A 14,518-nucleotide genomic window follows, 5' to 3' on the forward strand; every position below is an offset into this window, starting at 1 on the left:
ATATAGTCGGGCGGTTGCGAATGTGTTATTAACAATTTGCGGGTGGGTGTGGGTGAACAAACACCTGACCCGCACATCATTATTAGCTATACAAAGCAGCACCTACCCTTTTAAAGGTATAGGGTCCTTTAAATTATGGTTTATTTGTTTGGATTGAAATCGTGTGATCACCACGTTGATCTCTGATTGTACACCACCTTGAAGTCTCTCTTCTGAGCCTCGAACGCCTAAGCAAAATATCAAGGCATGTGAGCCTACGGCATATACAAAAATCTAAAAAGAAGTTTCAGGATGGCAACTTAATTCCCTTCAATAATGCTTAATCCTGACATGTTTTGAAGCCTGCTCCTTCCCCACTAGTGGTGCATTGACGAATGAGTATGCTTCGAAACACGTCACTAATAAATATTTAATGGAAATAAGGTCTAGATTTGATCAGATCCGCGCTAGCCGACCTCTGCATGGAGGTTGTTTTAATGGTGACTGAGGTGGAACTGCGTTAGAGCTGTCAAATCAACAAACGGCTCCTTGCGTTACCTTATCATGGACACTGCCATTGGATACAGCGAAACCACACCCAACTTTATTTCAGACAAATCCCACGCAGCCGTGTTACGAGTTCAAACACTTAAATGCGTGATCTTCTGTTGTCTACACCTCGATTAAACTGATAAGTTATAAATCCCCCCCCATCCAAATTAACACGGAAACATGCATTAACCTATCATTATTTCTATCGTCAATAAGAGCCTACACTTTATATTGCCGTTTAGAACTTCTAACGCAGTAGGGATAATAAGGAAGGGAGTGGTTGATGACACACAAGAGTAGCCGCTCACCAACACCGCCAAAACATCCGCAATTCGGATGTCGTCCAACACGGGTTAACGCTCAATCTGATTGCATCGAGGCCTAAGTTGCCATCCTGAACCATCTTTCAAGATTTCATTGTAACATTGAACTCCTAGGACGGAGCACCCCTGCAGGCGTACACACAACAACTATATACAGTGCATTTGGAAAGTATTCAGACCCCTTGACTTTATCCACATTTTGTTACATTACAGCGAAAACAAAACATTTTTGGAAATGTATTAAAAATAAAAATCAGAAACACATTATTTACATAATTATTCAGACACTTTGCTATGAAATTTGAAATTGAGCTCAAGTGCATCTTGTTTCAATTGATCATCCTTGAGATGTTTCTACAACTTGATTGGAGTCCACCGGTGATAAATTCAATTGATTGGGCATGATTTGGAAAGGCACACACCTGTCTATATAAGGTCCCACAGTTGACAGTGCATGTCAGAGCAAAAACAAAGCTATGAGGTCGAAGGAATTGTCCGTAGAGCTCAGAGACAGAATTGTGTTGAGGCACAGACCAAAAAATGTCTGCAGCATTGAAGGTACCCAAGAACACAGTGTCCTCCATCATTCTTAAATGGAAGAAATTTGGAATCACCAAGACTCTTCCAAGAGCTGGCCTCCCAGCCTAACTGAGCAATCTGGGGACAAGGGCCTTAGTCAGGGAGGTGACCAAGAACCCGACGGTCATTCTGATAGTGCTCCAGAGTTCCTCTGTGGAGATGGGAGAACCTTCCAGAAGAACAACCATCTCTGCAGCACTCCACCAATCAGGCACAATCAGGGGCCAGACAGAAGCCACTCCTCAGTAAAGGGCACATGACAGCCCGCTTGGAGTTTGCCAAAAGGCACCTAAATGACTCTCAGAACATGAGAAACAAAATTCTCTGGTCTGATGAAACCAAGATTGAACTCTTTGGCCTGAATGCCAAGCTTCACGTCTGGAGGAAACCTGTCACCATCCCTATGGTGAAGCATTGTGGTGGCATCATCATGCTGTGGGGATGTTTTTCAGCGTCAGGGACTGGGAGAATATTCAGGATCGAGGGAAAGATGAATGGAGAAAAGTACAGAGAGATCCTTGATGAAAACCTGCTCCAGAGCGCTCAGGACAGCAGACAGGGGCGAATGTTCATCTTCCAACAGGAGAACGACCCTAAGTTCACAGCCAAGACAATGCAGGAGTGTTTTTGGTACAAGTCTCTGAATGTGCTTGAGTGGCCCAGCCAGAGCCTGGACCTGAACCTGATCTAACATCACTGAAGAGACCTGAAAGTAGCTGTGCAACAAAGCTCCCCATCCAATCTTAAAGAGTTTGAGAGGATCTGCAGAGAAGAATTAGAGAAACTCCCCAAATACAGGTGTGTCAAGCTTATAGCGTCATATCCAAGAAGACTCGAGGCTGTAATCGCTGTCAAAGGTGCATCAACAAAGTACTGAATAAAGGGTCTGAATACTTATGTAAATGTGTTGTATTTTATTTATTTTTTATAAACAAAACAGCAAATGGTATAAAAAACAGTTTTTGCTTTGTCATTATGGGGTATTGTGTGTAGATTGATGAGGGGGGAAAACTATTTAATCCATTTTAGAATAAGGCTGTAATGTAACAAAATGTGGAAAAAGTCTAGAGGTCTGACTACTTTCCGAATGCACTGTATATGTATGTACAATTAGGTACAAGCGTAAGTGTAAGGTGTAAGTGTAAGGTTGCGGGATTACTTTGATCTTTACCGTGTAGAGATTGTCACGCAACATTTCAGACAGATGTTGAAATGTTCAGCTGTGTTTCAAAGGACTTACTCAGACACTGATAGTCCAGTTCCCCTGGTTTCCAACCTAGATTCACCTGCACCAAAAAGAAAGTCTGCTGATGAAATCATCAGATCCGCTACGTTTCCTGCTGCCCATGTCCCCCCTCTGGATGACACGTCACCGAGCAAGAGCGACCACTGGTCCCCCTGCGCTCTCTCCCTGGCCCTGGTTGCCTTAGGTACAGTAGGCTCCCTATGAGCATGCTTGCACTGCCCTACCTCCCACCCCTTAGAGGCTCACTACCCCCTAGACATTTGTGGAGAACCAAGAGGATTTGATAGGTTTGAGCAATATGCCAATAACTCACTCTGATAGACTAGGTATAATTTCTGCCATATTCTCTCAGATTTCAACAAGTGTCTAGGATGTAGTGGTTGGGGTTCTTTATGAATAGGGCAGAATATCACTTTTATGCACTTGTAGCTTAACCCCACCACTAAGTTTTATTGCATCCCTGCTCTCACTAGAATTTGACTCTGGAACACAGACTTTTACAATTATTTTTGCTGATGCTGAATAGTGTCTCCTTGAAAGGCTGTTGTTGTTGGCATCATGTCACTTTTTGCTTACCAGTTCTACTTTCGTTTACAGCTACCTATACAATCAATCAATTGATTGATATACAGGTAATTACCAAAATAATGGAACCACTTTTAGTTTATTGATAACAGGTGCTTCAACACAGGTGTGGTTCCTGAGTTAATTAAGGAATTAACATCCCATCATGCCTAGGGTCATGTATAAAATGCCCAGTTGCACATTATAATTTTAGTATTTTCTGTTGTTGAAGGGGCTGTGTGTGTCTCAGTCACCAGATCTCAAGCCAATTGAATACTGATGGTCAATTCTGGAGCGGCGCCTGCGTTTTCCACCACCATCAACCAAACACCAAATGATGGAATTTCTCATGGAAAAATGGTGTAGCATCCCTCCAATAGAGTTCCTGACACTTGTAGAATCTATGCTAAGGCGCATTACAGCTGTTCTGGCGGCTCATGGTGGCCTAACGCCCTATTAAGACACTTTATATTGGTGTTTCCTTTATTTTGACTGTTACCTGTCTCTACACCATTCACAAATTACTTGGACAGAGCTACTGTAACTGAGACTGGTCTCAAACTGACCTGTTTTCCTACACTGTTTTTTTGTGTATGAAACTAATAGTAGAAAGTCCATCTTGTGAAGACTGTTGTAATGTCTCCATTAACATTCAGTGCAGCTGAGTAGTTGTACTGCCCTGGTGTTGTCTATGTCTAGTCAACTATGTCTCTCATTTGTGTTCTCCCACACTCCTGTTCTTCAATCCCACTGAAATGGCTGGAAAGATAAATCCTACAGTACTTTTGTAAATCCATTTTAAAATCCTGGACAGTACTTTTGTCAATGTGATGACCACAGATGGAAGCATTCTATTATGCATTCTGTTATAGTTTTGGACAGTCTCATTTGACTGTTTCTAGCACTGCTCCTTGGTCAAGATGTCCGTAGTTCACACACAGTGATAAGTGTCACGCCCTGATCTGTTTCACCTGTCCTTGTGATTGTCTCCACCCCTCCAGGTGTCGCTGACTTTCCCTAGTGTATTTATCCCTGTGTTTCCTGTCTATCTGTGCCAGTTCCTCTTGTATGTTTCCAAGTCAACCAGCGGTTTTCCCGGTCTCCTGCTTTTTGCATTCTCCTTTTTCTAGTCCTCCCGGTTTTGACCCTTGCCCGTTTCTGGACTTTGTACCCACCTGCCTGACCTTTCTGCCTGCCTTGACCCTGAGCCTGTCTGCCACTCTGTACCTCCTGGATTCTAATCTCGTTTTGACCTTTTGCCTGTCCACGACCATTCTCTTGCCTACCCCTTTGGATGAATAAACATTGTAAGACTCCAACCATCTGCCTCCTGAGTCTGCATCTGGGTCTCACCTTGTGCCTTGATAGTACGAACTGGCCATGACAGACCCAGCAGACTTGGACCAGCTCTGCCACGCGGTCTACCTGCAGGAAGTAACCATTAGGAGAAATGAGGAGTTGGTACAGGGCCATTTGGAAGGGCTCAGGTCCTTGACGGTACGCCATGACTATGGGTTAAAGGCTTATTATGGAGCAAATCGGGGAGTTAGCTCAGAGGTTGCCTGTCAACTCTGGAAAAACCACAATCACCCAGTAATTTTTCCCTTATTTGTAGTGAGTTTGTACAGCCTATCCCGGCTCCCCGAGAACCCTGCTTACCACCTCCAGAGCGATATTCTGGGAATCTTAGTACCTACCGGGGTTTTCTATTTCAGGGCTCACTTATTTTTGTGCTACAGCTATCTCTGTTTCCTTCAGACAGATCAAAGATCGTGTATATTATTACGCTAATGTCGGGAAGGGCGCTCTTCTGGGCTATGGCAGTTTGGGAGCAACAATCTGCCATTTGTGGTCATCTGGAGGAATTTATGGCAGAAGTGAGAAAGGTATTTGAATCTCCCGCTTCTGGGAGAAAGACAGCCAGTACGCGGTTGATTTTCGCATTTTGGCCGCCAAGAGGGCCTGGAATCCGGAGTCTCTTTTCGATACTTTTTTGCACAGATTATCTGAGGTAAAGGATGAGGTAGCTGCTCGGGCATTGCCGATGGATCTTGACTCCCTTATTGCCCTAACCATTAAAATTGATGGACACCTAAGGGAATGCAAGACTGAGAGGAGGTCTGGTCTCGGGCACACTTGTGCACCCGCTATAGCGTGTTCACCTCCAAGGGAATCCTCTTCCGAGAGGATTCGAAGCCACCCGAGTCCTCTCGTGAATCTACGATGGGTGAGTTGGATACTCCTGAGCCTATACAGTTGGTAAGAGCTAGGTTATCATTTGGGGAACGCTCACGGAGGATGAACAGTAACTGTTGTCTGTACTGTGGAGGGGCAGGACATTTTATAGCTACCCTATTAGGAAACCCTTGTCTCTAATGGGTACCAGCACCATGGTGAGTCAGACTGGGATTTCCCTAATTCCCATCACCTGCACACCTTTTTTGTGCTTGTACTGTGGGGAGACCAATCTAAGTCTCTGAGTGCTCATTGACTCTGGGGCTGATGGAAGTTTTATGGATGCCACTATTGCTTCGGAGCATGGTATTCCCACTCAGCCTCTCTCTGTTCACATGGATGCTAGTGCACTGGACGGCCGCTCTCTAGGGGAAGTCACCCATAGTACTGTGCCCATTCAATTACGGGTTTCTGGTAACCACAGTGGGACCATACAGTTCCTCCTCATTGCATCTCCCCATTTTCCAGTTGTTTTTGGATTTTCCTGGCTTCAAAAGCACAATCTTGTGATTGACTGGACCACAAGCTCCATCCTCGGTTGGAGTCCTTTTTGCCATTCCCACTGCCTTCGATCAGCACAGCCTTTTCTTTGTGGAGAAGGACAAGACCCTGCATCCATGCATTGACTACCGGGGACTTAACGACATTACTACCGGGGACTTAACGAAATGTTACCCCCTACCTCTCCTCTCCTCAGTGTTTAAACCTCTCCAGGGGGCCACCATATACCTGGTTCGGATACGCGAGGGGGGTGAGTGGAAGACAGCCTTCAACACAGCCAGTGGACATTATCATACCATTTGGACTCACCAACGCCCCCGCTGTTTTCCAGGCATTTATCAATGACTTTCTTCGGGACATGCTTAACCAGTTTGTGTACCTTGACGATGTCCTGTTTTTTTCCCCAATCCGTAGAGGAACATGTTCATGTCAGACAGGTCCGTCAGCGCCTCCTGGAGAACCAACTGTTCATGAAAGCCGAGAAATGTTCCACCGCTCATCAATCACCTTTCTGGGATATGTCATTGATGAGGGAAATGTTCAGATGGATCCTGGAAAGGTGAAAGCAGTGGTGGATTGGCCTCACCCAACTTCCAGGGTGCAGTTGCAACGGTTACTTGGTTTTGCAGACTTCTACTGCCGTTTCATTCGAGACTATAGCAAGCTGGCGGCCCCCCTCTCGGCACACCTCTCCCAAGGTTCCGTTTAATTGTTCTCCAGCTGTCGACAAAGCCTTTGTGGATCTGAAGCATCGGTTCACAACAGCACCCATCCACATCCATCCGGAACCCTCGCTTAAATTTGTGGTGGATGTGGATGCTTCAGAAGTTGGAGTGGGGGCCATCCTGTCCCAGCAATCTGCCCAGGACCAGAAGCTTCATCCCTGTACCTTCCTGTCCCATTGTTTCAATCCTGCTGAAAGGAACTACGATTTTGGCAACCATGAACCCCTGGCCGTGAAGATGGCGTTGGAAGAGTCGAGGCACTGGCTGGAAGGAGCAGAACAGCCATTCCTGGTCTGGACCGACCATAAAAACCTGGAATATCTTCGTACAGACAAGCGCCTCAACTCCAGGCAGGCCCGGTGGCCCTCATGTTCACCAGATTTAACTTCACCATTTCCTACCATCCAGGGTCAAAGAATGTGAAGCCTGAAGCCCTCTCCCGCTTATACAGTTCCTCTGCCACACCCTTGACCTCTGAAACCATTCTCCCTACGTCATGCTTTGATGCCACTGGATTGGGGTATTGAGAACCTGGTCCATTTACATTACATTTAAGTCATTTAGCAGACGCTCTTATCCAGAGCGACTTACAAATTGGCGCATACACCTTATGACATCCAGTGGAACAGCCACTTTACAATAGTGCATCTAAATCTTTTTAGGGGGGGTGAGAAGGATTACTTACTTGGTCCGCGAGGCACAACGCTCCTAGCCTGGACCTGAAGGGGGCCCGGCAAACCGGCTGTTTGTCCATAATCCAATCCGGTCCTGGAATGGGCTCATTCCTTCAGACTGACCTGTCATCCAGGGTCCTGTCGTACACTAGCTTTCCTTTGACAATGCTTCTGGTGGCCCACAATGTTTCCTGACATCTCTGCCTTCATTGCCGCATGCCCAGTGTGTGCTCAAAACAAGACTCCATGGCAAGCTCCTTCTGGCCTCCTGCAGCCACTACCATTCCCTAATCACCAAGACTACCCATTTCATCACTCTCCCCAAACTACCTTCTGCTAAGGAGATGGCTCAGCTTATGGTGCAGCATGTCTTCCGGATCCATGGACTCCCGGTAGACATGGTCTCTGATCGGGGTTCTCGCCTCAGCTCTAGAAGGCATTCTGCACCCTTATTGGGTCATCGGCCAGCCTGTCATCCGGATTCCATCCCCAACCCAAGTCAGTCGGAGCGAGCCAACCAAGCCCTGGAAACCACGCGTAGATGCCTCAGTCTCAACCAATCCCACTACCTGGAGCCAACTAGTCTGGGTGGTGTATGCCCGGAACACCCTTCGCTGTTCTGCCACGGGACTCTGCCCTTCCGAGTGCTCCATGGGGTATCACTCTCAATCATTCTTCCCGGAACAAGAGCAGGAAGTCAGCGTACCCCTGGCCCAGATGTTTGTCCGACACTGTCGACGTACCTGGAGACAAGCCAGGGCGGCAATTCTCAAGACCAACTCCAGGTATCGTCGACAAGCGCACTGTCGCCGGACCCCAGCTCCCCGCTACCGCATTGGGCAGAGGGTATGGCTTTCCACTTGGAACCTGCCCCTGCGGGTAGTGTCCCGCAAATTGTCTCCCCGGTTCATTGGTCCTTTTCCCATCTCCAGAGTCGTGAGTTCCACTGCTGTCCGTCTTGTTACCCCTTACCCTCCGTATCCACCCTACCTTCCATTTGTCCAGAATTAAGCCTGTGTCACACTGTCCTTTGTCTTCTGTTTCCAGGCCCATCCCGCCCCCCTGGGTAATCGATGGCCAGCCAGTGTATACGGTGAGACGCCTCCTGAAGGTTCGACCTCGGGGCAGGGGTTTCCAGTACCTGGTTGACTGGGAGGGTTATGGCCTGGAGGAGAGGTGCTGGGTTCCTGCTAAAGAGATCTTGGACCCGGCCCTCATCACCGATTTCCACCGCCGACACCCCGGTCAGCCAGGTATTCGCCCAGGTAGGAGGCGTCCCTGGGGGGAGGGTGGTGTCCCTCCCTGATCTGTTTCACCTGTCCTTGTGATTGTCTTCAACCCCACCAGGTGTCGCAGATTTTTCCTAGTGTATTTATCCCTGTGTTTCCTGTCTCTCTGTGCCAGTTCCTCTTGTATGTTTCCAAGTCAACCAGCGGATTTCCTGTTCTCCTGCTTTTTGCATTCTCCTTTTTCTAGTCCTCCCGGTTTTGACCCTTGCCTGTGTCTGGACTTTGTACCCGCCTGCCTGACCTTTCTGCCTGTCTGCCACTCTGTACCCCCTGGATTCTGATCTGGATTTGACCTTTTGCCTGTCCACGACCATTCTCTTGCCTACCCCTTTGGATTAATAAACATTGTAAGACTCCAACCATCTGCCTCCTGAGTCTGCATCTGTGTCTCACCTTGTGCCTTGATAGATATGGACCTGTGTGTCAGTGTGCCTGCATGTTTTTCTGTTGGCTTATTCGTGGGTTGTGTATGCTACTCCTAGGATCAGAAGGAGGAAGGAGATGGTCTAGGGAAGAGGAGGAAGAGGAGTCCCTGAAGAGAAAGCAGCTCCAGGAGGAGCATATCAACAAGGTTAGAGAAGACACATTAATAACCTGTTCCCACAAACACACACTGGCCCAGATAGGCAGCTCTGCCCTACTATTGTACAGTATGTTTGAAAAACGTTTTTCCTGCAGGTATAATGCTTCGAAGCATGATCAAGCCTTCATACTGTCTCATAATAATGTTTACACTCTGTTATGTTTCAACATTTTAACTGATTCAAAATATCTGGTGTTTAGTAAGGATCATTATGAGATCAAAAAACAGAAGATGGTCATACGTACTCAGGACAAGTGTTACAGTGCGTTATAACTTGATCATAATGCATTATACCTACAGGCTTTAAAAAGGCACTGATCACGCCGTTTGGCATGTGTATTTTTCTGTTGTTCATTTAAAAATCGAATTTTCGGTCTCAGGGGTGTGTTTCCTGACCGATTCCGCATTTGGTTAATGATTTTTCTCCCCCATGAGGCACTGTAGACGCAGAAGCTTATTTCACTTACTCAAAATCCACAGAATGGACATCTAACTAAGGTGTTTGGTGCAGTATTTCTCAAGTAGAAAATGTCCAATGTGTTGTCTTGTGTAAACAAAGTCAGGCTGCTGGGCAGGTCTGTCTCTCTATCTATGCTATTGGATAGAGAGCAATCACCGCAGCTGTTCACCCCATCTTAGTGGGCAAATATAAATGTACGTCAAATCAAAACCCAACCTTCATTTACCCGTTGTGTCACACGGATGTTCCAAACTCCGTTTTAGACAAGACTGACCCAAATTATACTATTTACACTTTATTACATTGTACATACTAGAATAACTGTTTCTGACTCATATTGATGCCACGTAGGCTGTTTTCAAAAGGATTCATTGCTTTTTATAGACATTTTCTCTTTAAGTTACATTTTACCATAATGTTCTGTGGGTCCACAGATCCAGTCTGGTTTGGGGAAGCTGATAATGAAGGAGGAGAATGAGAAGGAGCAGATCAGGGAACGCAGCCAATCAGCTCAGCGCTATGATCCCCAGCAGACGAACTGTGCCGGAGGTATGTTCTAACCAACCTCACCATATAGTAATTAGTACATTGTTTTAGAAGAACCACATCAAAGGAGCTGTAAATTATGGTGGTGTTCATTAGGCACCAAATTGAGGAATGTGGTCAGAAGCGAATTGAAATAGTACCTCTATATATAGAGTAGAGTCATTATTATCCCTGAGGTGCAATTAATTTTGCAGCACGTAGTTAACAAAACACAATGAGCACATAACAATACATTTACACAAAAACAAAACCAGTATATACAGCAATCTGTACACAGCACACGATACAGTTTGTTTGTGGAAGCTGACAGCAGCTGGGATGACAATTTAGACCTGTTCGTTTTAAACTTAGGCAGCCTGTATCTGCCCTCTGAGGGAAGCATTGTAAATTCATCATATAAGGGATGCTGGGAGTCTCTCCGAATGGATTGCACCTTGAGTCTGACTTGTGCCTAACATGCTGACCATACCGCCCGCGTTAATAAGTTTGCGCAATTCAACGAGTGTCTGCGTAGCCAGGCACTAAAATAGAACTAGGTTCTATTTTTGATGCTTGACTCGCTGAAAGTCCCATCTCTTCATTGGTTTTTAGGAGCATAAACTCGTGTGGGTGATTTAAAAGATGAAACAAGGTCCACACTCCAGTCCAGTTAGTACCGGTAATGCACCTAGAGAACATACGATTTTGTGACTCAAAATAGGTCCCAATTCAACAACGATCCAGAAAAAAAGCACCTTGTGCATTTCGGGTAAAATAACAACAAGCTAGCTAGCTAAATGTCCATGAATGTTTCAACCTGTCCCCAAATTAATACAGTTGGTTAAGAGTTTATTCATACCAATGATGCTGCTACTTTATTTCACAACACCACTTCCTGTCACAGTCTTCCTCCTCTTCATCTGAAGAGGAGTGGCGAGAAGGATCAGAGGACCAAAATGCGGCGTGGTTTGTTTTCATCTTGAATTTTAATAAAGAAAACACTGAACACTGAAACACACTATACAAAAACAATAAACAAAATAATGACCGTGAAGCTAATGAGAACTGTGCTGGCACAAGCAATCAACATAGACAATCACCCACAAACAAACAGTGAAGATAGAGAACTCTGCAAGCTGTCATATTATCCAAGTCTGTGCCCAAACAATTCGAGTTTCTGCTTTAAAAAATTCCACCTTTCCAGAAACAAGTCTCTCACCGTTGCCGCTTGTTATTGGCCCCCTTCAGCCCCAAAGCTGTCTTGGACACCATATGTGAATTGATTGACCCCATCTATCTTCAGTTTCAATAAGCATTTTTCTACGGCTGGCCATGCTTTCCACCTGGCTACCCCTACCCGGGCCAACAGAAACTTGTCCAATCCCGCCCGCTTCTTCTTCACCCAAATCCAGACAGCTGATGTTCTGAAAGAGCTGCAAAATTTTTGTTTACATACACCTTAGCCAAATGCATTTAAACTCATTTAAATTCCCTGTCTTAGGTCAGTTAGGATCACTTCATATTAAAAATGTTAAATGTCAGCATAATCAGAGTGATTTATTTCAGCTTTTATTTCTTTCATCGCATTCCCAGTGGGTCAATTAGTATTTGGTAGCATTGCCTTGAAATTGTTTAACTTGGGTCAAATGCTTTGGGTAGCCTTGCACAAGCTTGTTGGGTTGGGTGAATTTTGGCCCATTCCTCCTGACAGAGCCTGTGTAACTGAGTCAGATTGTGGGCCTCCTGGCTCTCACACACTTTTTCAGTTCTGCCCACAAATTTTCTATGGGATTGAGGTCAGGGCTTTGTGATGGCCACTCCAATACCCTGACTTTGTTGTCCTTCAGCCATTTTTCCACAATTTTGGAAGTATGCTTGGAATCATTGTCCATTTGCAACCAAGCTTTAACTTCCTGACTGATGTCTTGAGATGTTACTTCAGTATATCCACATAATTTTCCTTTCCTCAGCTTTTTCCTTTCCCATCTATTTTGTGAAGTGCACCAGTCCCTCCTGCAGCAAAGCACCCCAACAACATGATGCTGCAACCCCTGTGGTTTATGGTTGGGATGGTGTTCTTCGGCTTGCAAGACTCTCCCTTTTTCCTCCAAACATAACGATGGTCATTATGTCCAAGCAGTTCTATTTTTGTTTCATCAGACCAGAGGACATTTCTCAAGTACAATCTTTGTCCCCATGTGCAGTTGCAAACCCTAGTCTGGCTTTTTCATGGCGGTTTTGGAGCAGTGGCTTCTTCCTTGCTAAGTGGCCTTTCAGGTTATGTCGATATAGGACTCGTTTTACTGTGGATATAGATACTTTTCTACCTGTTTCCTCCATCTTCACAAGGTCCCTGTTCTGGGATTGGTTTGCACTTTTCGCACCAAAGTACGTTCATCTCTAGGAGACAGAGCGCGTCTCCTTCCTGAGTGTAATGAAGGCTGCATGGTCCCATGGTGTTTATACTTGCGTACTATTATTTGTACAGATGAACGTGGTACCTTTAGGCATTTGGAAATTGCTCCCAAGGATGAACCAGACTTGTGGAGGTCTAAAAAAAAATTCTGAGGTCTTGGCTGATTTCTTCTGATTTTCCCATGACGTCAAGCAGAGGCACTGAGTTTGAAGGTAGGCCTTGAAATACATCCACAGGTACACCTCCAATTGACTCAAATGATGTTAATTAGCCTATCAGAAGCTTCTAAAGCCATCACATCATTTTCTAAAATTTTCCAAGCTGTTGAAAGGCACAGTCAACTTTAGTGTAAGTAACTTCTGACCCACTGGAATTGTAATACAGTGAAATAATCTCTGTAAACAATTGTTTGAAAAATGACTTATGTCATGCACAAAGTAGATGTCCTAACCAACCAAAACTATAGTTTGTTAACAACAGATTTGTGGAGTGGTTGAAAAACGAGTTTTAATGACTCCAACCTAAGTGTATGCAAACTTCTGACTTCAACTGTATATCCACCCTGCCGTTCTAAAATCTTCAAAAACCAAGTCAATAAACAATCAATAAATAATCTCCAACCATTTAGAATCCCAATGTACCTTCTCCACTATGCAATCTGGTTTCTGAGCTGGTCATGGGTGCACCTCAGCCACGGTCAAGGTCCTAAATGATATAACTGCCTTTGATAAAAGACAGTACTGTGCAGCCGTCTTCATCGACCTGGCCAAGCCTCTCATCTCTGTCAATCACTGCATTCTTATCGGCAGACTCAATAGCCTTGGTTCCTCAAATGACTGCCTCGCCTGGTTCACCAACTACTTCTCAGACAGAGTTCAGTGAGTCAAATCGGAGGGCCTGTTGTCCGGACCTCTGGCAGTCTCTATGTGCCACAGAGTTCAATTCTCGGGCCGACTCTTTTCTCTATATATATCAATGATATCGCTCTTGCTGCTGGTGATTCTCTGATCCACCTCTACGCAGATGACACCATTCTGTATACATTTGGCCCTTCTTTGGACACTGGTAACAAACCTCCAAACGAGCTTCAATGCCATACAACACCTCTTCCATGGCCTCCAACTGCATTTAAATGCTAGTAAAACTAAATGCATGCTCTTCAACCGATTGTTGCCCGACTAGCATCACTAATCTGGACGGTTCTGACCTAGAATGTGGACAACTACAAATATCTAGGTGTCTGTCTAGACTGTAAGCTCTCCTTCCAGACTCACATTAAGCATCTCCAATCCAAAATTAAATCTAGAATCGGCTTCCTATTTTGCAAACAAAGCCTCCTTCACTCATGCTGCCAAATACACCCTCGTAAATGGACTATTCTACCGATCCTTGACTTCAGCGAAGTCATTTACAAAATAGCCTCCAACACTCTACTCAGTAAATTGGATGCAGTCTATCACAGTGCCATCCATTTTATCACCAAAGCCCCAGATACTACCCACCACTGCGACCTGTATGCTCTCGTTGGCTGGCCCTCACTACATATTCATCACCAAACCCACTGGCTCCAGGTCATTTTTCAGTCTTTGCTAGGTAAAGCCCTGCCTTATCTCAGCTCACTGGTCACCATAGCAACACCCACCCGTAGCACTCGCTCCAGCAGGTATATTTCACAGGTCATCCCCAAAGCCAACACTTCCTTTGACCGCCTTTCCTTCCAGTTCTCTGCTGCCAATGACTGGAACGAATTGCATCTCTGAAGCTTGAGTCTTATATCTCCCTCTAACTTTAAGCATCAGCTGTCAGAGCAGCTTACCAATCACTCTACCTGTACACAGCCAATCTGTAAATGGCACTCCCGACTACC

At 45.4% G+C, this 14,518-nt stretch overlaps 1 protein-coding gene across 2 annotated transcripts in view; it reads left to right on the forward strand.

Annotated features, from left to right (window-relative positions):
- LOC118363575 (actin-binding LIM protein 1-like) overlaps positions 1-14,518 on the forward strand; it is a 137,429-nt gene that overhangs the window by 110,571 nt on the left and 12,340 nt on the right. The window contains exons 16-17 of one of the 2 annotated variants that reach the window (XM_052486066.1): positions 9,159-9,238; positions 10,145-10,259. In XM_052486066.1, coding sequence (XP_052342026.1) covers positions 9,159-9,238; positions 10,145-10,259 — 195 coding nt within the window. Of the gene's footprint in view, positions 1-8,425; positions 8,472-9,149; positions 9,239-10,144; positions 10,260-14,518 lie in introns of those variants that run through there. The other variant, XM_052486055.1, reaches the window with a different exon arrangement.

This window comes from Oncorhynchus keta, chromosome 3 (assembly GCF_023373465.1).
Source record: "Oncorhynchus keta strain PuntledgeMale-10-30-2019 chromosome 3, Oket_V2, whole genome shotgun sequence".
NCBI lineage: Eukaryota > Metazoa > Chordata > Actinopteri > Salmoniformes > Salmonidae > Oncorhynchus > Oncorhynchus keta.